At 55.4% G+C, this 26,030-nt stretch overlaps 1 protein-coding gene across 20 annotated transcripts in view; it reads left to right on the forward strand.

The window, feature by feature from the left end:
- The window catches only part of CACNA1E (calcium voltage-gated channel subunit alpha1 E), a 139,966-nt gene that overhangs the window by 104,268 nt on the left and 9,668 nt on the right, over positions 1 to 26,030 (forward strand). For 9 of the 20 annotated variants that reach the window (XM_042806126.1, XM_042806173.1, XM_042806142.1 and 6 more), the window contains 19 exons: positions 495 to 1,103; positions 1,200 to 1,474; positions 2,097 to 2,256; positions 2,826 to 2,955; positions 3,512 to 3,571; positions 3,916 to 4,022; positions 7,997 to 8,008; positions 9,945 to 10,041; positions 11,205 to 11,365; positions 11,809 to 11,946; positions 12,524 to 12,725; positions 12,925 to 13,089; positions 13,521 to 13,631; positions 14,559 to 14,855; positions 15,057 to 15,122; positions 17,076 to 17,167; positions 17,612 to 17,777; positions 17,913 to 18,040; positions 21,266 to 21,362. In XM_042806126.1, the coding sequence (XP_042662060.1) occupies positions 495 to 1,103; positions 1,200 to 1,474; positions 2,097 to 2,256; positions 2,826 to 2,955; positions 3,512 to 3,571; positions 3,916 to 4,022; positions 7,997 to 8,008; positions 9,945 to 10,041; positions 11,205 to 11,365; positions 11,809 to 11,946; positions 12,524 to 12,725; positions 12,925 to 13,089; positions 13,521 to 13,631; positions 14,559 to 14,855; positions 15,057 to 15,122; positions 17,076 to 17,167; positions 17,612 to 17,777; positions 17,913 to 18,040; positions 21,266 to 21,362 (3,073 nt within the window). Of the gene's footprint in view, positions 1 to 494; positions 1,104 to 1,199; positions 1,475 to 2,096; positions 2,257 to 2,825; positions 2,956 to 3,511; positions 3,572 to 3,915; positions 4,023 to 7,996; positions 8,009 to 9,944; positions 10,042 to 11,204; positions 11,366 to 11,808; positions 11,947 to 12,523; positions 12,726 to 12,924; positions 13,090 to 13,520; positions 13,632 to 14,558; positions 14,856 to 15,056; positions 15,123 to 17,075; positions 17,168 to 17,611; positions 17,778 to 17,912; positions 18,041 to 21,265; positions 21,363 to 25,906; positions 26,004 to 26,030 lie in introns of those variants that run through there. The other 11 variants (XM_042806147.1, XM_042806184.1, XM_042806240.1 and 8 more) reach the window with 7 other exon arrangements.

A 26,030-nucleotide genomic window follows, 5' to 3' on the forward strand; every position in this document is an offset into this window, starting at 1 on the left:
CCCCTCTTACTCACTGTCCCCATCCCATCAGGACTGCCACCCTTGCCGACAAGCTGGCTCTCGTGTCAGTCCCCCGCTCCGAAAAGGAGCCTGGCTCCGAGGAGCGGGTGATGCAAAGCCATCCCCAGCGCAAGGAGGGATCCCCGGCTGCAGTGAGAGGGCATTGCCCATATTTAAGAAGGTGTCCCCAGGCGATCATGCAAGAGGAAAGTGGTCACCGCCTGGACAGGGCAATCTCGGGCGCTGGCTGCTGCCAGCAAACTGCCTGAAAGCTTCAGGGCAGCTATGAGACTGCTGGGACTGGTCCTCCATCAGCTTGAGGCCTTCTGAAGGAGCAGAAGTACAGTCTCAGCCCCCAGAGGGATGCCGGAGGGCTGGGGATGAAGCAGAAGCCCATCCCATAGCCCTGGGGATTCTCAAATTAAACCCAGGGCGGGTGCTTCACCGAGGGGAGCAGCCAGGATGCCGACCCCCTCTCTGTCCCCCCGTTGCAGGCGGGAGCGTCGCCGGCGGCACCACATGTCGGTGTGGGAGCAGCGCACCAGCCAGCTGCGCCGGCACATGCAGATGTCCAGCCAGGAGGGCATCAACAAGGACGAGCCTCCCCTCATCAACCCCCACGCCAGCATCTTCCGCAGGAAGAAACCGGGGGACGGCGTCGCCCTGGAGAAATGCGCCGAGGAGCAGGGTGGCAAGGGCGAGCGGCCGCCGGCCGAGGGACCCGAGCAGCCGACCCCGGGAGCCAACCCCGGCGGTGGTGAGGACAGGAGGAGCCCGTCACCCCGGGCCAAGCGAGACAAGGAGCTGTGGCACCAAAAATCGTGCCACGGGAACTGTGAGCCGGGCGAGCAGGACGGGGCAGGAGGCGGCATGGAGGATAGGGCCAGGATGAGGCAGAGCCAGCGGCGCAGCCGGCATCGCAGAGCCCGGGTGGAGGGGAAGGAGCCGGCTGGCGCCCTGGGGAGCCGCTCGGCCAGCCAGGAGATGGGTCTGGAGGAGGCCAGCCCCACGGAGGGGGCGCAGGATGGGGACCGGCGCGGGGACACGGCCGCAGCGGAGGTGCTGATTCAGGGGGAGCCGGAGGCGAGTGGGGAACCCGTCAGGTTAGTACCCAGGGAGGACATCTTGCAGTTCCCACAGCTCCTTGTCCTCTCCCCTTATCTTCTCGCACTTCTTTTTCTCCCTCATCCCTCCTGCAGGACAAACGGGGTCCCTGCCGGTGAGGCCGAGCTGGTTGGGACCGCTGAGGAGGGGACCCCCCCGCAAACGGGACCCGAGCCCCCCCGGGGGAAGATGGGCAGCCTGACGGAGCAGGACTGCGGCAGCCTGGACACCAGCGAGCAAGCGCTGCTGGAGGCCAGCCGCACTGCCAGCCGGAGCGAGCCCGACCTCTCATCCATCACCCCCAACACCGAGAAGGCCACGGAGAGCACCACCATCATGATCGATGTCCACGACTCCACTGTGGTACAGAGTGAGGACCCATCTCTCTTTCCTGAGCCCCTCTCCCGGCCCTCAGGGACCCTGGGGTGGGATGGAAAGCCGCTTGCACGGCTTTTCCTATCCACATCCATCAACTAGGTGGTTCAACTTTCCTTGCTGCTCCTTGCAGAATCTTCCTCCAGCACCCTAGTTTTGCAGGGGAGCCCAAACGCAATGCTCATATGCCACCGTTCCCCGGGGGAGCTTCTCCCTTTCTCACCTCCTTCCCACCCGCCCCTTTGCCTGATCCCTCCTTCCCTCTTCCTCTCCACCCGAGCAAAACACTCGCATCCTCTGTTTCTCCTAACACATCCGCAGCCCCTGCCCAGCTCGCTGCTGCTCAAACCCCTTAACAGCATCCTCGCTGTCAAGGTGAGCAGCTTTAAATGCTGTTATTAATTAAACAGCACTGTGAAAGCTGGCCTTGTTAAAACCCCTTTTGTCTGCCTCATCCCGGCAGCTCGTGTGTTTTCTTCCCTTCTGGTTCCTCTCTCCGTAACGGCACAGGGATGCAGAGCAGAAAACGGGGGGGCGTTGTGTGTGCCCAGGTGGCAGGGACATCCCGGGGTGTTGTCTGGGTGCAAGGCCGGGCAAAGGCTCTCGCTTTCCTGCAGTTAGCAACAAGACAGACGGCGAAGCCAGCCCCTTAAAAGAGGCCGAGACCAAAGAGGATGAGGAGGAGATGGAGAAGAAGAAGCGGAAGAAGGAGAAAAGCGAGACGGGCAAAGCGATGGTGCCACACAGCTCCATGTTCATCTTCAGCACCACCAACCCGTGAGACCTTTTTTGGACTGTAGGAGCCTGGTGCTGGGGAGGGCTGCAAGGGGGAGGACCTCTAGATATCACTGAAAACAGGGGATCCCCTTGGGAAGGGGGCTGAATATCTCCCAAACAGCGTGGATAACCAGTCATGGTGTTCCCCAAGCCCTGGCAACGCTCCCCCCCTCTGTGCCAGACACACTCACAGTTTTCTCTCCCGACTGCTGATTGCTAGCGACGATTTTTATTCAAAGCTTGTTACATTTTTCTGTAGTTTTCAGCTCCCCTGTAGCTCTTGCCCAGAGATCTTTCCCAGCTCTAGCTCCAGCAGCCTGGAAGAATAAGCACCCCAATTTCTCAGGGATTCTCCCTGGCTTGGCCGTGGGATGTCCTGGGGGCTGGGACAGCCGAGCAAAGGGTTCAGCAAGCCCAAACCACCCTTGAGCTCCTTTGTTTCGCTCCTCAGACTTTGCTGCCCATCTTTCTGCTCTGGAAGCCGGTGGTGTGGCGTGGGTTTTGCATGCGGGCCGTGCCTGGGGTGTGCCAGGGGCTCACAGGCTGGGGCACGGGCTGTCTCCCCGCAGGGTGCGGAGGGCTTGCCACTACATCGTGAACCTGCGCTACTTCGAGATGTGCATCCTCCTGGTGATCGCCGCCAGCAGCATCGCCCTCGCGGCGGAGGATCCCGTCCTCACCAACTCCGACCGCAACAAAGTGATTGCAAACCTCCCCTGCTCCCCCCCATCCCGCAGGCAGAGGTCCTGCTAGGATTTTAGCTTCCGTGGTGGGGCTCATGTGGGACACGGATCAGAGCAACCGGTGGCAGCACTTGCACCGTGCCGTGGGGACTGACCTCTTCCCCATCACCTTCCTTTATAAATCCTGGAAATTGCTCTCAGCCTCCCACACATGGGGTTTAGAGCCTGGGGAGCAGACCAGGGCGCCTTGTCGATAGTAAAGTAGCTTAAACTGGGGGGAAACTGATGTGCACAGGGACTGGTATGGGGGAGCGTGATTCCAGCTTGCAGCATGATTTCAGAGCTGCTTGCACCATGCATGGGCAATAGTTCTCTCCTGCTTACGCAGGCTGGGTTTATGGTTGTGCTGAGCAATTAGGGAACAGGCTGGGGTTGGGGTGAGCGAATCCTCCCTATGTCAGCACCTGAGCCAGGCGAGCCCCAGTGCAGGGTGGTAAGGGGGTCTGGGTGGGTGCCAGTGAGCCCGTTTGCTCGGCAGCGGCTGCAGAGTGGCCATGCCCCTCTCTCTGCAGGTCCTGAGGTATTTTGACTACGTCTTCACCGGTGTCTTCACCTTCGAGATGGTTATCAAGGTAAGAGGCAGCCCGCAAGGCCTGTTCTGGGGATGCTGTGTCCCGCAGCATCTTGCAGTGGGTGGGAAATAGCTCAGTTTTTCAGTTCTGGTCCTAAATTTGGACGAGGGAGACTTTAAAACCTGGTTCTTAGCGCTGGGGCTCAAGAGTGCTCAGCACCGCTTTTATCAGTCTTCAGGCTCCCCAAATATGATGCTTCTTGATATATACCTGAGGTGCAGGGACAGGTCCGTTGCTTCCCAGTGATGTCCCTGTCCCCAGCACATCCCACCTGCAAATGCTTCTACCTGATGGCTGAGATGCTCATTCCCTGCCTGTTTTTCTCACCCCTTCCCCCCCGGTAGATGATCGATCAGGGCTTGATCCTGCAGGATGGCTCCTACTTCCGAGACCTCTGGAATATCCTGGATTTCATCGTGGTGGTGGGAGCGCTGGTGGCTTTCGCCTTGGCGTAAGTGGCCATTGTCTTTGTTAGCTCTTTGACTTCCCTTGGCTGGGGTGGGAGGAGGATGCAACTGTGTGTTATGGCTACTAGACCCTGATGTTTTGTTTTTTTTTTTTATTTCTCTGCACCCTTCTGCTCTGCTTCTGGGATGGCTCCTGGCAGCGGTGTGTGGCTGCTCCAGAGATGTATTTCTACTTGTTTGTCAAATGCTGGTGAGCAAGCAGGCAGGGGACAAGGCAAAGAAAGCTGGAGATGCTAGGAAGAGGTTGGTGGTGAAAGTGGACTTGAAAGAGGGCAGAAGGGGCTGTTAGAGAGGGAGAAAGACCTAAAGGTGGCAGAGCTGGAATTACACACCTGCTACACATCTTGGAGCTCACAGAGACTGCAAAAGCAGCAGCCTGCCATGTGGAGCTGCCCGCTGACCGTGTTTGTGCTGGAAATGGTACCCCTGGCCCGTGGCTTTCCCTCTGCTCCGAGGGGGAGCATCGCCCCGGAGCCCTGCCGGGATGAGGATGCGCCTGGTGGGGTTTGTGCCCGCGTCCTCTGCAGCGTCACGCCGAGGGCAGGGTGCTGCGTGCTTGCTCTGCAGCGTGCTCCTGCTGAGCATTACCTTGAGGTTGGGCTCTGGTACCGAGCTTGTGGTGCCTGTGTAGGTGGGTCCTCCTTTGCAGGGTGGCTTGATGTTTGTGGTGCCCAAGCCACGGAGCGGGGAGAGGCATCCAGGGATGACTTCTGTGCTGCTCTGCCCTCCTCTGCGCTGCGGGCTGGGGCTGGTGTGAGCGTGGGGAGAGACGCATTGGCACCCAGGGAGTGGGCAAGGGGCACCCGCTGGTCCCTAGGGCTGTGGTGCCCTCTCAGTGCCCAGGGAGGGGGACGAGAGGAGATGCTGTGGTTTTGCCACGCTGTTATCCTCTGTTTGTGCCTTTGACGCTGCAGGCAGAGGCTTTAGTGCTCAGGAGAGGGGGAGGCCTGGCAGCTGCACAGACTGGAGCCCTGTCCTTGTCTGCAGCTCAGATACCATGCGAGGCTTTTGGGGTGGCTGGGTCCCAGCCCTGAGGTCACTTGATGGATTACAGCCTATAATCCATCCCTCCCATCTCACCCCCAGCCAGGCGGCAGCTCCTTCCCCTTGTTCTTGCCCACTTGCACCCTCCCTGGCTCGTTGGTTTTGCCTTCCTCACTCTCCTCTACCCTGTCCTTGCTTGGTGATTTCAGCCTTGGGAAGAGCACGGGAAATTTCACCTTGCTCAGCACAGGGATGAACATATCCCTGGGCAGGGTGGGGGGCTGACCGCCGACCCCCTCCATGGGGAAGGGGTGCAGGGCAGGTCTGATGGCTGTGAGGACATTGCTCTGAGCTGCCGGAGGCCACCCAGGCCACCACCAGGATGGATCAAGCATCTCTGGGGTCTGGTTTATACCTCCTCTGCCAGGGCAGCCCCCCAGAGCATGTTTGGGGGGTGGGCTCAAGGCCACTGGCAGCCTGAAGATGTGCTGGGTGGTTTGAGGGGCTTTAGGAAGACAAGGGAGAATTTCCTTCCAAGGCATCTTTTATCAAGACTTTTCGATGGCTAAAGGAGCCTAGGTTGATGGCTCAGCCTGCTTCTGGGTGGAGGGGGGTCCTCACCGCTACTAACCTTACCATAATCAATGCTTATTGTCTCCTTGCCCCCACCCCACAAAGGTGACAGTTTCTGGGGTGGCCCCTGGAGCTGGCATGTGGGGAAGCTGCCGTGCCCCTTCCAGCCCCGCTTGCCACCTGCCTGCCCCCACCCAGCCTCCCGAGGGAAGGACAGGTCCCTTTGGGCACGGGGCAGCCAAATTCTTGAGGGTGAGCACCCCCATCGGCTGCGGCACCAAACCCCCTCCCACGGAGAGGGCCTTTGCATCTCCACATACATTTGCAGCAAGCATCTATGTCCCCTGTTCACTCTTGTAGCCGTAGCTGGGTAGATACCAAATTGTTTGTGTTGTGGACTAAGTCTCTTTATAGTGTAAATCTACGGGATTGTCCCTCTCCCTCACATCCTATGGTGGCTCCTGCTGGAGGAGATGATCTCATGGCTTCGGGGGTGAGGGGAACAAAGGAACTGCAGCGTTTTCCAATAGGTTTATACATTATAAAGCATTATTAAGAACACCTGCCTCTCCTCTTGGCAGCCCATCACCACCGTGGCCCGGGGAACTGCAGGATGTTCACCAGCTGTACATGTCCCAACCCGCCTCTCCCCCTCCATCCTTGTCTTGAGAGGAAAACTCTGGCAGTGATGTCTGAATCCATCTCCTTTTCTTGTCCCTCCGTGAGCTATTTGATGTGGGGCCAAAGGGGATGTGTCCTCCCTGTTCCCCTCCTCTTCTCCCATGGAGCGGCTGCAGCGATTACGTCTCTGAGAGCAGCTGGTGACTGGGTCCAGCACTTCCCAGTGGAAGTGCTGGGACACACTGTGCCATTTGGGTTTTTTATCTCCTCTCTGCGGTTTGGTTTTCCTGCGGGGGTCCTGGGTAGCCATGGGCACAGCAGGAGGTCTGAGAGCTGATCCAGCGGTGCCACCGTCATCTGCTGCCTGTCGGCGCCACATCGAAATCACCGATAAGCAAGTGTCCACCCATAAAGTCATCTCTTTGTGTGCCGTCATGGCTTGTCCACTGTCCCCTCAGAGCCCTTACATCCCGAGCAAGAGGCTGTCTCAGCTCATCCGTAGCTCTCCATGTGGAAAGCGAATGCGTCAGTCCAAACGCAGCCTAAATAAAAAGCCCAATATAAAACCGTAACTCTCCAAAGAGTTCAAATTAAATTAGCTGAAATAACCAGAACCATAACTAAAGACCCTGCTCGCTTTTGCCTCCCATGGCACCCTCCGAGGAGGCATTGCACAGAGGAGCAGCACTCGCTTGTGGCTTTGCAGAGCTGCCGGGAGCGCGGCGATGCCTACGCCTGCGGGCTTGCAGCAGCGGGGAGAGGCTTGAGCGGTGGAAAGGGTGGTGGAAAGGTTGAGTGATCAGTGCGTAACCCTTGTCGTCTTACCTGGTGAGCAAGGGCAGGAGTCTCTCCAAACAGAGGTACCCGAAAGAGATGCCTCTTTCTTTGCTGAGCAGCAAAGCACCCATCAGCACTGGTGTCTGGAAACAAGAGGGACCCCTGTTGTACTGCAAAATAATCTGGTGTGACAGGTCAGGACAGAAGTCTGCTATCTCATCACAGGAGGGCTGCAGAGTTAAACTATCACCTTTTCAACACACCTTCCACTTGCTTCACTAACGCGCAGCCAGGGCCTGGGGTTATTTGTGTGGGTTTTAAGACACGTTTTACTTCGTAGGCTCTGCCCCCAGTGCTGAGCACTCTGTGTGCACGTGGCAGGGACTTAGCTCAAGCAAGGATAGAGGTTTGGTTACAAGTAGGGACCTTGTAGACCACCTTGGCTTGTCTGAGTGGGTGTCCTGCTGGGTTGCAGGAGATCCTGCACTGCAGCTCTGGCTCTTAATCAGTGGATTTCTTGATAGAGGCGATTTAGCAGAGTTAGCCTGTTTGGATGGGAACTATTGTGGCCTTGCAGGCAGGTTTCCTTGGAGGCGCCTGCCTTTGGCTGGTTGGGGCTGAGCCTCGAGGTCCCTCCCCAACTCCTGGCCGAGGAGGACCATGCGCCCACCTGCTGTTGCCCACCAACCCGCTCCCCACGGGTTCCTCTTGCAGCAGAGGTATCACTACATGCCCCCCTCCCAAAAACTCCAGCAGGGTGGGCAAGGGCTCCTGGCTGGCTGGCTGAGTCCCTCCTTGAAGGTAAGCCCCATCCTGGAGGACACAACGTGGATCTACTCATCGTGCCTTTCAACCTGGGTGTGGGGTGGCAGAGAGCTGCCCGAGGGGCTGTGGTCATCCCTGTGCAGCTCCCCCACTGCTCTTCTTACCTTCTTCCTTTCTTCTCTCTTTTCCCTCTCTCTGTTGGTGCTGTTTGGTGGCTGCCGGGCTGGATCACCGACAGGAATGCTTTGGGGTAACTAATGCCGGTTGGCTCGCTGCGGGGTGTTGCCCTGGGGAGCGCGGGGGGACGGGTGCAGGCGAGTGTCTGTCTGTCTGACACCTGTGCTGACCCTTAGCTGCGTTCCCAGAGGCTGGAGTACGCTGCTCTGCATGCAGCCCTGTATTGCCCCAGCATGCGTTAAAGGTGGTGTGCTCCGGGAAAGCGCAGGTGGGATTTTCCTTGCAAGCAATGCAGTTCCTTGCCTTCAGAGGACGGGGCTTTCCTTGCAGATTGGAGTGTCTGTGGAGGACCCAGAGGTGGTGCTAAGCACACCTAGGGGAGCAGGGCTGAGGGCTCTGCACTGAAATGCTGCCGGGACTTCAGCTCTGACATCCTCCGAGGGTGTGGGATGTGGTTTATGCCAAGCTCAGGGGGCTGGGGAGAGCTCAGCCTTGGCTGTTGACACAGCAAGGCCAGGATTTCCTCCAGGTGTTACCCAGCCATCTATCCCGTATCCATGTTGGATCCCAAGCAAATCTGGAGTTTCTTAAGGTCTGAAGCAGTCCCTCCTCAGCAGATACAAGCCACTTCAGTTAAGTTGTCCTTTGTGGCAGCTTGTGGCAGCTGAAAGCTGCCCCCAAATCCTCATCCCAGCCCTGAGTCAGATGCCCCAGCCGCTTACCCGGGCCCTGACACCGAGCAAAGCAGGAGACGGGAGATGCAAAGTGGGTTCTGGGACTGTTTGTACTGTTGCTTCCCATGCTTTTGTGGGGCTGTGCTCCTAGAGAGGACTATTAATTAGTGGGTTTATTTACATCTCTTAATGATTAAACCCATTATTGTGCTCCCTGTTGCATTAACCCTTGCAAAGGAGCTGTGTAATTTGGAACGTCTGTTGTTTTAAGTCATTTCCTTGGCCTTTTTTTGCGGGTGCCCAGTGGATACAAACTGTGCCACCTTTACCAGGACCTCTCTGCTCCATTCTGGGATCCAGCCCGCAGGCTTTAATTAAATGACAAGAGAAAAAAAAAAAACTCGTATTGTGATTGGGATTAATCACCATATTTAAGAAATGAGGGTCTTGAGCAGTTTTAGTGCTGCTTTTCTAAATAATCCTAATAGTAAACTCTGTCTCCCTCAGCTGACTTGGGGTGGAGGCAAGCACAGTCCTGGTCTGGAGAGGGAAGAGAGGGCTGAGATGCTGTGAGATGGAAGGCCAAGCTGACCAAATTAGGTGGCACTGCTGGAATAAGGCAGAAAGTTGTAAGAGACAGCATTTGTACAAAGAAACCAAGCACAGAGCAGGCGTTTCCCTAGGTGAATGTGAGGACTGTGAATCTTGAGTTTACACCAGAAGGGAAAACTCCTGGAGAGAGGCCCGTGCAGACCCCACTGAGTGCATCTCCCTCATTTTATTGTGAATTCCTTGCAGCCAGTAGCAATGAAGGAAAACATTTTGCAATGGTGGGGGCCTTTTGCAAGCCCCACCTGCAGATGGCACAAGCCTGCAGTAGGGAAGCAAACCTCCTGGCCCTGTCATGGCTTGGGGACACGGGGGAGGACAGTGTGTCACAGTGCCCTCGGGGCAGCTGCCCTTGCTCAGGGAGGTGCAGCCCTGTCGTGTCACTGCTTCCCATGACAAGGGGATTTGTTAAGGTCGCTGCTCCCCGGCGTGAGGGGAAAGGTGCTAATCCCGAGGAGGAGGGGATGGCTTTATTTTTCATCTCTGCCAGCTGTCAGTGCGTGTGTTGGAGGAGACTCGTTTAGGCGGGCTGAGTGCTCAGCAGTCCCACGTTTGTGATCGCTGGTCCCCACGATGGCATGTGGCCTTCCCGTTCCCATCCTTATGCATGCTGGGGGTGGGCCGGGTCAGCTGTTGAAAATCCCTTGAGCATCTAGCCCTGGGTCTGCAAGGTTATTGTCTCTCCGTTTCCTTTTTGGGTGCCTGTGCTTCCCTCTGACATGGTAGGACCAACAAGGGCCGGGATATCAAGACCATCAAGTCTCTCCGTGTGCTACGGGTCTTGAGGCCCCTGAAAACCATCAAGCGACTGCCCAAGCTGAAGGTAATGATCCCCATCTCCTGCATTGCATCTGTCTTCTCCAGCATGGACCGGAGGGTGGAGGGACCACATGCACTGGTTTGCTCGTGAGCGACGGACAAGTAGTTTTCTTAGCGTTTGCTGTGGTTTTAGGAGCCCTGTTTTCAAACACAATACCCTTCAGGCTGCTTCGTATCTGGCAGTGCAATGAGTTACTAAAAGCAAGCCTGGATCTCTGCAAGGTGTCAGAGTTAGTTCCTCTGCCAGGGACAGTGGGGCTGGAGTGGTCACAAGGCTCAGCAAAGCCCAGATGCTCTCTTGATAAAATAGGCTGCCCTGGCTTTGGAGAGAGCTCAAATCTCTTTCCAAAGTTCATTATCTCTCCCACTGGAGCAGCCTGCAAACAACTCAGGTTTTTGTCTGCTGTGCTGTCCCGGTGTTGCACCAGAGGGGGCTTTCCCATCTGAATAGAGGGATTATTTATGCAGCACAGGTAGGATCATGGATTTCCCTACCTTAGCTGATGGGGTATAGAGCCAGAAAGGAGTAAGAGACCAAGGAAAGCCTGAGGTTTTTTCACGATATGATATTTGGCTGATGGATGAGGCCCAGGGTGGCACCCCAGAAACATGAGTTTTGACCCCAGCTGCTCTTCCCAATCAGTGGATGGATTTAGCCCATGTCAGTTCATTTCTGGATACCTGTGTCTTCAACATGAAGCAGGGATAAGGACGCTTCTCTCTTTCTTAAAGTGCTGTGAGAACTAGGGCTGAGAGAACAGCCCAGGGAGGTGCTGCTATTGCAGGCAGAGGTATTTGCTCAGCCTTGTTATTCAGGGTGATGCGAAACAAAGAAGTGTTTACTAATTGGTCTTGAGTGCTGCTAATTGCATCATCGGGCCGTCCCCTGTCTGCTGCCCTGGTTGCAGAGAACATTGGAGGATATAAATATCCATCCCTGCTGCTGTCTCAAGGGCTGCTCAGTGTCTGTGGGTGTGCTGAGGGCTACTCCAGAAGTTAAGCTCGCTTATAAAATAGCCCTTTGCCTGGGAGAAGACTCAGCTCTTTCCTCCTTTCCACTCCAGCAGTGGGAAATGTCTTTCCCCATGGTAGTCTTGAGGAAGGTTTTGGTCCTGCTCTTTGCCAAGGCTGTCAGTTCCCCAAGGTGAGCTCTGCCTTCTCCTTCAGGCCGTCTTCGACTGCGTGGTGACCTCCCTCAAGAATGTCTTCAACATTCTCATTGTCTACAAGCTTTTTATGTTCATCTTTGCTGTCATTGCGGTCCAGCTCTTCAAGGGGAAGTTTTTCTACTGCACTGACAGCTCAAAGGACACAGAGAAGGACTGCATGTAGGTGCCCTGTTCAGTAGGTCTGATGCTGCTGACACCTCTGGCAAAGGCAGGGTGCTGGGTAATGTTGTTTTGGGGTTCCCAGTTAAGTCCTTGGACATGATGTGCTCTTGGCCATAGTCTCTTGGGGTGGACAGCATGGACTGAGCCCTCTCTTTATTGCTGTGTCAGCGCTGTGCATCCTTGCATGGGACATGGGATGCAGAACCCTGTATTTTGCTCCTGTCCTCTTTCCTCCTCCTCTATCCCCTTTTGCTTTCCCCTTCTCTCCTTCCCCCCAGGTTGTTACCCAGCCTCTCCCCATTTCTCCCTTAAGCCCTGAAGGAGGACAGGTCGTGCCCGTCCTCCCCCCAGCATACACACATCGTCCCCAGGTTTAAAAACACTGTCTCATAGTCTGGCAGCATAAAACACACGGTCACTGCTCTCTCCCAACTTTGCAGAGGGAACTACGTGGACCACGAGAAGAACAAGATGGAAGTGAAGTGCCGGGAATGGAAACGCCATGAGTTTCACTATGACAATATCATCTGGGCTTTGCTCACCCTGTTCACAGTTTCCACTGGGGAGGGTTGGCCCCAGTGAGTATTCTGCTCCATCCACCCCCTTGAATTAGGGTGGGCGTGCCTCCATTGGGGTGGTTTGGTTAATAACTGCCTACAGCCAGGTGAGACTGAGAGAGAAACTTCTGGGCAGAGAGAAGGAGAGGAAGGATGAAAAATTATGCCAGGACAGAAGAGCTTTAGCCCCCCATATGAGGCTGGAACCATGGTTGGGGTTAGCTTCTTCCTTAGGGAGTGATTGATGGATAATCCCTTCTCCTGTGTGGCCCTGAGGTTTATTTTAGCTCAAGTTGAGAGATGACCATAGGACTAGCCCATTCTTCATGCTCATGGGACCTTGGGCAGTTTCTCTCTATGTGGTTCACTGAAAAATCCTTTTTCCATTTGGGCACAGGCAAAGCACTGTAAAACTAGATGTAGCAACTTAGAAGGGTTGTCCTTGTAAAGCAGATTAAGGCAGAGGTTTATCTTATCACTGTTGCAACTGTGGACAGGCAAAGCTGGCTGTATAAAGTGGGTCCTGTAAGAAGTGCCACGTGGTGGCAGTCCTGATGGGCATATCTCTGGCTGCTTTTCTTCACTTGTCTGTCCACAGGGTGCTGCAGCATTCGGTGGACGTGACGGAGGAGGACCGTGGGCCCAGCCGCAGCAACCGCATGGAGATGTCCATTTTTTATGTCGTCTATTTTGTGGTCTTCCCTTTCTTCTTTGTCAACATTTTTGTGGCTCTCATCATCATTACGTTCCAGGAACAAGGCGACAAAATGATGGAGGAGTGCAGTCTGGAGAAGAACGAGGTACAGTCTGGGGAGGGGGAAAGAGGACGTTTCCATGGGTTTTCTGCCATTTGGGAGCTTGGGGCTCCCTAGATGTTGGAAAGGTGTAAGAAACCCGTGAGCCACCTGCCTGTCCAGCCCATGAAGGAAAGAAGTATGGCAGTCACCATCCCCCACATTGCCATCGGCCAGGGTCTGATGCGTGTTGTTTTTATTCCAGAGGGCCTGTATTGACTTTGCCATCAGCGCCAAGCCCCTCACGCGGTACATGCCCCAGAACCGGCACACTTTCCAGTACCGGGTCTGGCATTTTGTGGTCTCCCCATCCTTCGAGTACACCATCATGGCCATGATAGCATTGAACACCGTGGTGCTGATGATGAAGGTGAGCTGGGCAGAGTGAGCCTGTCCTGTTTGGGGCAGCGGGGAGAAGGAGAGTCGATCAGGATGGGACCGGAGAGTATTTTGGTTGTTTCTAGGAGATGCTTTGAGACAGGTTCTGAGCATGTATTCCCTTGGCATAGTCACTTGAAACGCCACATGCTCCAAACTGGAGGCGAGATCTTCCCTAAACGAGATGACCCAGATAATCTGGACCTCTTAACTACTGCAAAAAGATCTGGATTTACTCTGTGCTTCCTTCTTAGAAGGAGTGGTGGCTGTCCTGGAAAGAGGGTTGGAGAGGGGAAGGAGGAGGTGGTCTTGAGGCACCCAGGGCAAGGGACATGGACCCCACCGCAGGTTTTCCCTGGGACAGTCATCGGCCACGAGGCTGGCAACCCCTCCTGGCTAGCAGTGTCTCTCTCTTTCCATCAGTACTACTCTGCTCCATACACCTATGAGCTGGCCCTGAAGTACCTGAACATCGCGTTCACCATGGTGTTCTCCTTGGAGTGCGTCCTCAAGATCATCGCTTTCGGCTTCCTGGTGAGTGGCTGTTCCTCTTCTTGACGAGGGTGTTAATTTGGACTTTGGCATCACACAGATCACAGAGGGAAGGTGCTAATAATGTGAAGTTTTTGCTATTCATTTTGGGTCCCAGACTGAGAGCTGCTTTTAGGTTGGAATCGCTCCTTTGGTTCTCATTAAACTTCCTGCTGCTGGGTGCCGCTGCGGGAAGCTACACCATTACTTTACTTTTTGCCTTGTTTCTGGTGCCTGGGCCATGTATGTGCTGTGCAGCCACTCTACTAAAGCCACCTGCTGTTGCAGTCATGCTGGTGGCTGCAGTCCGTTGTCCCTGGGAGCCACAAGATGCTGGTTCACTGATGTGCTCGGGCTGTATCAGCTGGACCAGACTTGGCCGGCAGTGAGACCTCCCAGCCTAATTCACAGTCCTCAAGTCCCCAGCTGCTCATTTAAGACTTGAATCCATGGATTGCCTTTTCTTCAGCTACTTTTTGCGGTTTATGAGCAACTGTCAGATTTGCTCTCCTACAGTTTCTTTCCTGTTTCTAACCCATACTGGGAGATGAAGTCCAGCTGCTGCACAAACAGCAGGGGCTGAGGTGGGTCCGGATGCCCACAGAGAGGAGGTGGCTGTGAGCGTTGGCGTGATGAGCTGTTGCAGCCTGGCCAGGGCTGGCTGTGGCTGCTTTTCCTGCTCCTGTTCACCAAGGTGGCCTGTTGGATGCGTGACTCATCTTCTTCCCAGAGAAGCTGCTTGCTGCAGACATGCTCAGGTCTGTCAGCATCTCAGACGTAGGACGGTGCTTCAGACCATGGCTGCATACAAATGGGTGACAAGGTCTCTTCTGCCGTTGTCCATGAGCAGCTTTGGCCCGTGGCCCAGCTCCCCTCAGACCTGCCATCCCCGAGCTCAAATCCGTGTTCCCTCTCTCCTTCCTTTTGCAGAATTATTTCCGGGACACCTGGAACATCTTTGACTTCATCACTGTCATTGGCAGCATTACAGAGATCATCCTGACAGACACCAAGGTGAAGCAGGGGCTGAGAGCAGCAGGGCAAACCGCTGTGGGGTGGGGGGGGCTCCTGCCTCCCTCTGACCCTCTCCTCTCCTCCCAGCTTGTGAACACCAGCAGCTTCAACATGAGCTTTCTGAAGCTTTTCCGGGCTGCTCGGCTCATCAAGCTGCTGCGCCAGGGTTACACCATCCGCATCCTGCTCTGGACATTCGTGCAGTCCTTCAAGGTAAGTCATATGTGCCCTGGTCTCCTCCCAGGCCACGGTGCTGGGGTGCTGCTCCCAAATGCAGGCCGTTCCCAAGGTCTTGCTGACTCATTGGCTTGTAGGAGAGACGTATCGGCACAGCTTACCCGCTCGCTGTGCTTTTTGTGCTCCTCTGGAGCTGGACCTGTGCTAAATGAGATGACTCACCTGCTTCTCTTTCAGGCCCTCCCCTATGTCTGCCTCTTGATCGCCATGCTTTTCTTCATCTACGCGATCATTGGGATGCAGGTGAGCACAGGTATCTCAGTGTGCATCCTTCTGGCGTGGACAGGCTGGACCAACGTGTCCTCAGCATTGTGCACAGTAGCCAGCCTTGTACCTGCCAGTCATTGCTTCACTTGGTCACGGTGTCCAGGAAGGTCCTGAGGGTAGAAGGAGCTTGTTTGGGAGCTGCAGAGCCACATGCCCCGGGGGAGCTGTCACAGGCTTTTTCAGCTAAGCTCCGCAGCTGCCTTCCCAATTTGTACCCATGGAGATGTGGCCCTGGGGACTCAGCTGGGCATTCTGTGCAGCTTTCAAATTGCCACCCCTTTTGTTTAGAAATTGCACCCTATCTCCAACTCCCTAGCAGCCCCCAGAGATGGATTTCATGCCTGAGGGACCTGGTGAGCAGCCTTCTGCCTTGCCCATTGGAATGGCTGCATCACGGTGGTGATCCCTGCAGCCCGCCGTCCACCTTGTCCCTCTGCGGATGGTGTCTGTTGTGGCATCAGCAATGCTGGTCTGCTTGGGCTCTCGTGCTTAGGGCTCTGCAGTGGCCTGCTGGGTGGTGGGAGGCCTCGCAGAGCATGGGAAGATGTGAGCTTTCCAGGCTCCGGCTGGTAAATGAGAAGGACGTGAGCTAAAACCTTCATCCCCACACGTGCTGCGGGGCTGGCTCGGTTCTGCGATGACTAAATCCCACGCTGAAGATCTGACAAAGCATCTTTGATGATGAACGCTCAGGATCTGGAGCTGCCCAATGAGCGAGCTGCCGCAGTACCCAGGACAGGCAGATTTTGGGGAGGCAGCGGGCAGCGCAGAGGTCCCCCACCCGGGCTGCTTGGCAGCACTGGTGTTTAGTCTCTTCCACCCCCTCTCTCCCGCCCCGAGAGTCCCATGACTGGTTTTGGCTGCTCTGTCCTACACATCTCGGCACTGGCTCCAGGTGTTCTCCGTGCTAAACAACCACCATCTGACTCAGCCCCCCTCCCTGCCGTGTGGTAGTATTTGATTTTTATTTTATTTTTTTTTTAACACCATTGTGAACAAATCCCCAAGCAGTAAAGTCTGTGGGCGTTATTTGAGCAAAATAGCTGGAGGCAGAAAATATTCTACAATTACACATTCCAAAAAACCTGTACAGGGAAAAAAATACTCCGCAGTTAGTGTATTTTTAGGTTCATGGAAAGTGGAATAAATATTTAACAGTAATAACAGCACATTTTTCCTATTTGAGGCACTTCATGAACATTCATTATGTCCTACCACGGCCTTGGCTGTGGGTCATTATTAGGATATTGTCCATGTCTGGGGCTTCATGGCCTGTTTTGGCCCTGGGGAACAGTAGTCCAGGTGCCTGGCTGTCCACGGTGGGTCAGCAGTCAGTCTGTCCCTCCCTCACTGAGCCCTTCCCTACCCTCTTTGCACCACTGTGCCCAACCCCAGCATCACGGAACTGTTTCCCCACCAAGGGAAAAGCTTCCAGGAGTTTCCAGGACCGTGACCCAGCACCCACCCGGGGGTGATGCGACTCGTCCCTGCGTCTCCAGCGCGCTCAGGACCGCGCAGTGCTCGGATGCTGCCTGTAGCACAGCGGAGGGGTGGATGTGGAGCGGTTGGACTCGGTTGATCCCAGGTCCTCTGTGCTCCTGTTTCCATGGCAGCTCGGCCTCTCGCAGCCTTTGCCGCCCACCGCAAATCCCTGTTGAAGAGAGGAGAGTCTCCTTCCCCGAGAGCTGCTCCACACCAGCTCCTCGGTGTGCTGGCTGCATGCTGGGATGCTTTTCCACGGGGGATTGTGCAGGGAGGGTGGGTGTTGGCTGCTTTCGGGATTGGCTGCTCTGAGGGTGACAGAACAGGGGCAGGGTCAGTCCCTGAAGCACAGGGGTACGTGCCCGTGAGCCAAAGTGAACATGCAGCCACTTCCCCAGCCGCCGAGCTCTTGCCTGAATAACCAAGCCCTTTTTCTCCCTCCCGTAGGTTTTTGGCAATATCAAACTAGATGAGGAAAGCCACATTAACCGGCACAACAACTTCCGCAGCTTCCTGGGCTCCCTCATGCTCCTCTTCAGGTAAGCAACCACAGAAAACTCATTTGGCAGCATTTCTGGGCGCAGGCATGCCTGGAGCCAGGCTGGGCAGTTTCTCACTGCAGGATATTTGGTGGAGGTCAGCTTTTGGTGCTAGAGAGCAGCTGGGCAACACAGTACCACAGGAGCTCAAGAACCCCTTTTTTTCCCCCCCACCCTGCCCCAAAAAAAGGATGTCTGTCTCCCAGCTTTTTGGATCAGCTGGCTGAGGGGAGTTGGCTCCGTGTGCCAGGCGCTACACCCTGGCATGGCTGCGCTCGTGTGGGTCCAGTGCTGACCCAGTGCCTCGCTCCTCTGCACGCTGGAGATGTATTTAATGTGGGCAGGGGGTTGCACAGTTTCTGGTGAGGTTTCTCCTGAGGGCATCCAGCCCCAGCTCCATCCTGTGCCCCCACAAGCTGCTGAGCACGGCTGTGTTGGGCGCAGGAGTGCCACGGGAGAGGCATGGCAGGAGATCATGTTGTCCTGCCTGGAGGGCAAAGGCTGCGAGCCGGACACAACGGCGACGTCTGGGCAGAACGAGAACGAGCGCTGCGGCACTGACCTGGCCTATGTTTATTTTGTCTCCTTCATCTTCTTCTGCTCTTTCCTGGTGAGTTCTTCCTCCCTGAGAGCCTTTGGGCGTTCCTCGCATCAGCTCCCCAACCTGCACCCCCGCCAGAGGGTCATCTCTGCTCCCTCTCTTCCCTACTTCCCTTTCTCTCTGCTTTTTTTTCCTTTCACTTAGATGCTCAATTTGTTCGTGGCCGTCATCATGGACAATTTTGAATACCTGACTCGGGATTCCTCCATCCTGGGACCCCACCATCTAGATGAGTTTGTCCGCATCTGGGCAGAGTATGACAGAGCTGCGTGGTATGTAGCCACCTCCTTCTCTCCTGAGCAACCTCTCAGAGCTGGTTTTAAACAGGCATCTCTGTTTTCTGCTATTGGAAGCTGGCTGTGACGCCTGGGATGGTCAGGGAAGGGCTGCTCTTGCTTGCACTTGTTACAAGGGCAGCAGCCGGTTCCTACAACGCCTGGTGTCACAGGTGCATTGGGCGATGTTCGTGGTTTGCTACGGTGTTTATCCTGAGTGCTGGAGGTTCCTGCTCTTCCTCTCCTCCCCGGTCAGTGGGCAGGTCCCTCTCGGGCTCCTTCCCTGTCCCCATGCACCAGCTGGACCCATGCACCATGACCGGCTTCATCGCCTGGTCACCAGCACCCACAGCTCCCCGTCAGAGCCGGGCAGAGTATGGCTTGTTCCCAGCAATGGGGAGATGCTGGGGGCCTGCTGGGCTCCTGCCAAGCCACCTACGGAGGACTTGGATGGATTTGGGGGAATTGTGTTCTTATGCTGGCCAGCCTGTTCACCCCTCCAGAGACAGGAGGACTTTGTTTCCCACATTCACACCTTGGCTGATGAGGGCCCCAGCGAGCAGGGCTCCTGTTTGCAGGCGGCAGCCTGTTCCTGGCAATGGGACAGGTTCACAGCGACCGTACGTACTCCGGGTGGCCGGGCCTTGGCTCTGCTCCCGCTGCTGCAGCAGAAGAGCTGCTCTCCGCTGTTCCTCCCAGGGTGTTCTGGGGCAGCTCTGGGAGCATGTTTGCCCTCCACTCAGCCCTGGCACTATGAGGGTGTCTTGTGTGGCCCCTTCCTTCCTTCCTTCCCCAGCTCAGCGAAGCCTCTTTAGAACTATGACCCACCACTGCTGTGCTGGAGACCATGGGCAATCTTAGTTCGAGAGCCCTTGGCAGCCACATGTGTTCCCTTTGGAGACTCTTCACCTCCACTGCTAATGTCCTGCCCCTTGAGAGACCACCTGCACCAAGCAAAGTGTGGCCAGCAGGTCGAGGGAGGGGATTCTCCCCCTCTGCTCTCATGAGACCCCCCTGCAGTGCTGGGCCCAGCTCGGGGGCCCCCAACAGCAGAAGGACCCGGAGCTGCTCGAGCGGGGCCAGAGGAGGCCACGGAGATGCTGGGGGGGCTGGAGCAGCTCCCCTGGGAGGCCGGGCTGAGAGAGTTGGGGGGGTTCAGCCTGGAGAAGAGAAGGCTCCGGGGGGACCTTCGAGCAGCCTCCCAGGGCTTAAAGGGGGGACAGGAGAGGTGGGGAGGGACTCTATCAGGGGGTATGGGGATAGGATGAGGGGTAATGGTTTTAAACTGAAAGAGGGAGATTTAGATCAGACATAAGGAAGAAATTCTTTACTGTGGGGGTGCTGAGGCACTGGCCCAGGGTGCCCAGAGAAGCTGTGGCTGCCCTCTCCCTGGAAGGGTTCAAGGCCAGGTTGAATGGAGATTTGAGCACCCTGGGCTGGTGGAAGGTGTCCCTGCCCATGGCAGGGCGGTTGGAACTAGATGGTCTTTAAGGTCCCTTCCAACCCCAACCAGTCTATGATTCTATAACCATCATCTCCTGGCATAGTTTCCTCCACCATTTCTGTCCAACCCTGTGCAGCACAGTGCTGGTCAGGTTCCTCCCTGTGTGGCCTCCTCCAGAATTTTTGCTGTTGTGCAAGGTCCCCGTGGGCAGGTGGGTTTGCTTGTTAGTGGGTGACTGTGCCTTGTGCAAGAGGGAGAGGTCAGTATGGGTGAGTAGATGTCCTGGAGGACCACTAGAGAAAGGAGAGAAGGTGAGAGCAGTGAAACATCCAGCTGCTTGGTGTGGGGCTACTCACCCATGGCTTTTGGGAAGGATTTCTTCAGACCAGGCGCTTCATTCACTCTCGCCCCCCATGTTGGTGACCTGGGTCTCCAGGACAGTCACTGAAAAAGCATGCCCGAACTGTCCTATCAATGCCATGTACCCCTCTGATTTCTGAGCAAGCCACACTCTTTCGTCATGATATTTAGCCAGTGGTTAGGGGACATGTGCAGGAGCTGGTGGTGCTGGGACCGCGGGTGGAAGCCCTGGCCCCCGTTGCTGGGTGAGGAACGGGTGAGTACATCTGAATGGGTCCCACTCCCACCACCTGAGTGGGGCAGCAGTTCTGCATCCTGACACTGGGACCATCACATGAAAGTCTTGCCGGGAGACTGCTCAAAACCGGAGGGGCTTAGGGATGGGTTTTGCCCAGATGATTGGGTTAGCTCTGGCCAGGGATGGAGAAGGGATGGGAGAAGAGCAAGGGGAAACCAGAGGCAAAGGCGTCAGGTAGAACGGTAATGCTGTTCTTTGCCCCCCTGCGTGGTTTCCCTCCAAGCTTGTCTAAGGATGCCCAGGAGGCTGCAGCACGCTGCACCTCAGCACTTCCACCCCACATGGTCCTGCTTCCCAAAGGGCTCTGGTCTGGAGTGGAGTGGGGAGCTCAGCATCCAATGGCCCCTGTACCCTCTCCTGCCAGCTCTCCGCCTCGACTGCTTTGTTATTTCAGCTGGTGTAGGAGGGATACGGGCCGTATCCTGCGATGACTGCACCTGGGTCTGGGGAGATGTGCTTCTGTGGGCGAGAAGGGGTGTGTGTATGGATGGGTTTGCTTCTAATAATGTGTACCCTTGGCAGAGCGTGGCCTGGTGGTCGGAGCACAGGACTGGACCGCGGGAGACCTAGGCACTAGTGCCACAGCCACCAGTCACCAGCTGGACACATTATCTCTCCCCATCTCAGGTTCCCCAGATATTGGAGATACAAGTGACTCAGCTGCCAACCTCCCTGGGACCTTGGAGGACCAGGGGGTTGGCCGTGTGAGGGCAGGCTCTCTGATGGTGTGATGGGACAGAAGTCCATCAAAGGGACACGTGATGGCTAGAACCCAACCAAGCTGCAGGCTCACCCTGTTTAAATCCCAGCCCTCTCCCACCAGATGTAGGTGGCCAGGGCCACAACGAGGAAAGGTGATGGGGTGGTGTTCACCACCAAAACTGTCCTCCAGGGTCAAGATGGGTCAGTGTGAGGAGGTATGAGCTGACTCATGGTGGAGAAGGCAGTAGCTGATGCTCACAGCTTTCCCCTCTCTGGATCTGACAGAGCCAGGAGAAGAGCCGTGCACCCCCTCAGGGGGTCTTGCCCCACAGATGGCCCCAGCATCCCCCGGTTAAGCTCTCCATCCTCCCCTCCACCCTCTCAGTGTCCTATTAACCCACCTGTGCTTCCTTTGCAGCGGCAGGATCTCGTATAAGGATATGTACAAATTAGTACGGGTGATCTCGCCTCCTCTGGGCCTAGGAGAGAACTGCCCCTACAGGGTGGCGTGCAAGGTTTGCCTCCCAGTCCTCCGCCACAACCTGGCCACGGGACGCACCATCCACCCCTTCTTCCCCCCCGCTCCACCGCCACCGCGCCTCCCGAGGGAACCCTGACGTTGCTTTCCTTCGAGTTTAAAGAGGTCTGCGGCCTCCCAGAGCCAGCAGCTGTCCCCCTCGAGGGAAGGCATGAGTGGGGCCAGGGGGGCTCAGAGCCTCCCGGGGTGGGTTTTGACAAATTGCGTCCCTCAGCCAGCTGCCCCCTGCCCCCCACGCCAGCTCTGTCGGTGCAGAGGCCCCAAAGGGCGATGGGCCAAATGCTACCATCCCTGCTTGGTTTCTCAAAGTGCCCTCATGCAGGAGCAGGAGTTTTTTGGGGGGAGCTTAGATGTGGTTTGCTCCTGGGGAGGGAAGCAGGGAGCAAAGGCGGGAGGATGTTGAGGACTTTGCTGTTGTTTTGGAGAACGAGGACTAGGGGGAGGATGGGGAGGCCAGGGTGACCCCTCTCCCCGAGGGGATGCCGTGCTGTACCCAACAGATTCTTCCTCAAGTGTGGCACTTGGAGGACCCATGACCACATCTCTGGGGAGCAGGACACTTGCTGGTCTTGCCCTTAGCTTGGGAGGTGGTGTCAGCTGGGCGTATCTCTGGAGCGAAACAGCTTCTCTGCCTCTTCTTGAGCCAAGCTCCCAGCTGCTGGCTGTGAGTCCACGGCAGTGATTTGGCCTCCTTGTGTCTTTCTGACTTGCATGGGTTTTTTTAAATTTTATTTTGGGGTGACAGTTGAACAAAACCCTGTGCCTGCCACCTTCTCCAAAGTGCCACGATGCCTATGTCTGTGTCCGTGGCATGAAAGGATGAACTGCAGAGATTACTCTTTGCTCTGCATCCCTTGCAGCACCCGAGGAGATGTACAAGGGAAACTCAGATGCCTCTGGCCCTTGATCTTGGCTCTGCAGAGGAAGAAGATTCCTTAGTGTGGCATGGTGTAGCTACCACATCCTTCTCGCCACATCGGAAATGCGTCTTTCAGCCAGCATCCCTGGAATGAGTCTGTCACCTTCCACAACTGGTCATGGGGATGATGCACACACATTTGAAATCTTGAAGTAAACCACCAAAAGTAAAGCAGAGCAAGCAAGGCAAAACCTGGATGCTTGGTCATCTCGTTTATGAAGAGGTATTTAGAGATAGGAGATACCTTGCAAGAATCTCAGGTGACTCCTCATCTATTCAAGGACGGGCTCCTTGCATATTTTCCACGCTTCTGTTGCACCCCTGGCAAAGGATGGTGGCTTTGATGAGGACACTTGCTCAGGTCCCTGCAGACAGAAGACACCTTCAGGAGGAATTTCTAGTCTTGCCTGATATTAGGGCTTCACTGGCAAACGCTGCCCTCCTAAGCTGGATCACCTGGTGATCAGAAGGATACCTGTAATGCTTCCTGGGAAGAGGGATTTCTGCAGCAGTCTGGGCTTTCAGCTGACCCTGTGGGATGGACAGAGCAGTGAAGTTGGATAAACTCAAGGGGAGGTGGAGGCAGAAAGAGTGAGACTGGCTTCTGCTGTCATGTGAGGGAGACCATCCTCATCTCTTCCTTGTGTTACCTTGGTCTCCTCCTCCCTGCGCAGGGGGGTATCTCAATGATGTGGGAGATTTTCAGGGATTCCTACTGTCCTGGAACAATTCCCCAAAGCAACTGATGAAGAAAGAAAGCCCACGCGGTCATTGCATCTTGCCACCATGGTCCAGATCCCCAAATGCCAACTCAGTTTGCTCATCTTTCAGTTTGGTGAGCCTGCCCTGCACATCACAGTGCACAGGTTCACCTTCTTGGAGCCCACAGGCCTGTCCTGCCAGGCGATGTGACAATGATGACTTGCAGAAACAACCACCAGCGTCGCTATGGAGTGGTGGACAGCCTGCTCTGGAAGAGACGGTTCTTGGGCAAGTTCAGGATGAAGCGTAGTGGTGCAGCATGGTATGGGAGCCTACCCGCTAGGCCATCCGCAGGTGGGCTAACAAAGGGGGATTGATGCAGGAAGACTTTCCATGGAAGTCCAGCAAGCTCTGTCCTTACGCTAGGAAGAGCAGGTCTCGTACCCACATCTTGCTGGGAATGTATTCTGGCAGCCTGCTCCACTCCTTGGGGCTATCTCTGCCTTTCTTCACCCCCTCTGCTTCTAGCAGTCATGCAAAGGTGAACCAAGACATCACTTTTTCCCCCTAAAAGTAGCCCTTGAGATGGTCATGGGTCAGGTGAATGCTCCACAGACATTTATGTCCCTGTGGACTTCACCTATTCCTGAATCTACTCTCACATCACTTGCTATTCTGGTGCTCTATTCCTTACAGCCTGGTATGACACAGTACTTATTTTCTAACCACAGGAGGACATATGTCCCCCAGATTTCCTCCTCCGTCACTCACAGGGTGTTCTCAGAGTACCAGGACTGAGCCATTAGTGCCTGGTGATTTTACAGGCCACCCTGTGCCGTAGCCACTGGTTATGTCTCTGTCCAGGCACAGGACAGATGGTCAGCTCTGCCACCAAGGATGTGCCTGTGCTTGGACCAGTTCTTGGGAGCCATCACGTTCAGATGGGTGTCGTTCCATGTACCTGCCTGTGTTTCACTCTGTGGGGATGTGGTTTCTGGATACTGCTGTGCTGCTCAAAAAGCTTTAAGAAGTCTGCTCTGAGAAGCAGAAAAGCGTGCAACACAGTTCTCGTATGGTCCTTCTTGGTTACTGATGCAAACTCTTCCTTTCATGGGAATCTATTCCTCCTTCATTGTGCGGGGAATCTCAGTACAAAGGACAGTGTCCAATGCGTGCTGAGTACACTAAAATCCCCCCTGCCAGGAAGGGTGGGTGGAAGATCACCGTCTTGCTTCCCCTTTGCACAAAGTTCTTGAGCATGAACATTTTGAAGTCGTCTTCTCCCCTTTGGACACCTCAAGTCAGTGCAGATCCAGCTCTGCCAAAACTCTGCTTACGAACTCCTCGACTTGGATATTTCCTCTTGGTCATCCCACTTAATAGTCCCCAGTGTTTGATATCAATCCTCTTTCCAGCTGATTTAGATGTGTCAGGTCTCAAAGGTGATGGCTTGCCCAGCCTCTTCTGCATCCCAAACAGCTCCCGTTGCCATTCATCACCATCTCTAGTTCATATCTGAGATGTCAGGACTTGTCTTGGTGGGGACCTCTTTGGCCAGGCGACTGCTTCCAAACCAGTGGTACCCCCTGAGGAGATATCTTCTCCCCTTTCCATGCTGCTTTGAGCACATGGGTAGGGAAGGGGCCACGATGCCATGGGGAGGGCTTAATTTTTCAGCCGTGCCCTCTTTCCAAGGCCACCCAGGCTAAGAGGGGTTCCTCTCCAGCAGCATCCTCTCAGCCCAGCTGTAAGGGTCCATGCCTTTGCTGCTGTGAGGTTGCCCTTGTCCTGAGTGTTGAAGTGCAGGATAGAAGCCTGGCACGAAGGGAAGAAGAGGTGGCCGAGCCCAGGATCCCCCCTACTTCAGCGGCCTCCTGGATGTGCAGAGAGAGGGGGACGCAGCCCAGATATCTCAGCCTGGCAGAGGGCTCAAGGCGTCATCGGGTGGCCCGTTTTTGGTAGCGTTCCTCACTGCAACAATCTTAGGCAGGTCCTTACAGAGCAGAGGAGCATGAGGTGGGGGTCCGTCCTAGCTGCCTCCCTTGGGAAACCCAAACGAACCCCAATGTTGGAAGGCCCAAACAGCTGCCTCTGCTGAGACTCTTTAAACTCCAACCTGGTGGAACTTGCAGCCGCATGTGGGAGAGAGCCAGGGCGGGAGCATGGCATGTACAACTTTTCCTCCCGGTTTTGTTTTTTCAGCCAATTCAGCATGCCTTTTGCACTGGTGCATGGTGGGAAAGTGGTCCATCCGCAGAGCCAGACGGAAGCAACTGGGCATCTTCCTTTGACAAGTGACCCTGGCCCACTGCCTTCTATGCAAGATGCTGCCTCCCAATTGCATAGACCTTATGAGCTGGGGATACACAGCCTTCCAGCTATGGGTTAGGTGGCGATGCAAAGCAATACCCAGGCCCCCCCCCGGGAGGGAAGACGCTACGGAGGCCACAGAGCACTGTGGTGCAAACCACCGTTATCTCAAATAACCCATGGCTTGAGTGCCGTGTATCTGATTTATACCACTCACACACAGCCCTGGAACCTGTGGGACAAGTTGGGGGCTGCTGGAGGGCTTTAGGAAAGGGGTTGAGACCAGAGAAGGACTCCCAGACTGCTAGCGAGACAGGCGCTTGAGGCCAGCAGCAGAGAGGAGAGGGGTGAGTTGCTTTCTGCCAGCATTCCTGGGTCTGTGTGAGCAGTGCTATAAATCCACATCAGGACAGTCTCTCATGTATGATTTGCCTTGATTAACGGGTTTCCTGTTCTTTTCCTGTTTGTCCGTTTGTTTTTTTTCTCTCCTGTTTTCCTGTACTATTTTTGTTTGTACGTTTTTTCTGCTCTCTGGGAATGCCTCCTCTCTCTCTGCATCTCCCTCCCTCCCCTTCCCCCTTCATGAGCAGTGGCCGAATCCATTACACTGAGATGTATGAAATGCTGACTCTTATGTCACCACCGCTAGGCCTCGGCAAGAGATGTCCTTCCAAAGTGGCCTATAAGGTAGATCAACCCTTCCTTCTACGGGGG

This window comes from Tyto alba, unplaced genomic scaffold (genome assembly GCF_018691265.1).
Source record: "Tyto alba isolate M040663 unplaced genomic scaffold, T.alba_DEE_v4.0 Super-Scaffold_1000006, whole genome shotgun sequence".
NCBI lineage: Eukaryota > Metazoa > Chordata > Aves > Strigiformes > Tytonidae > Tyto > Tyto alba.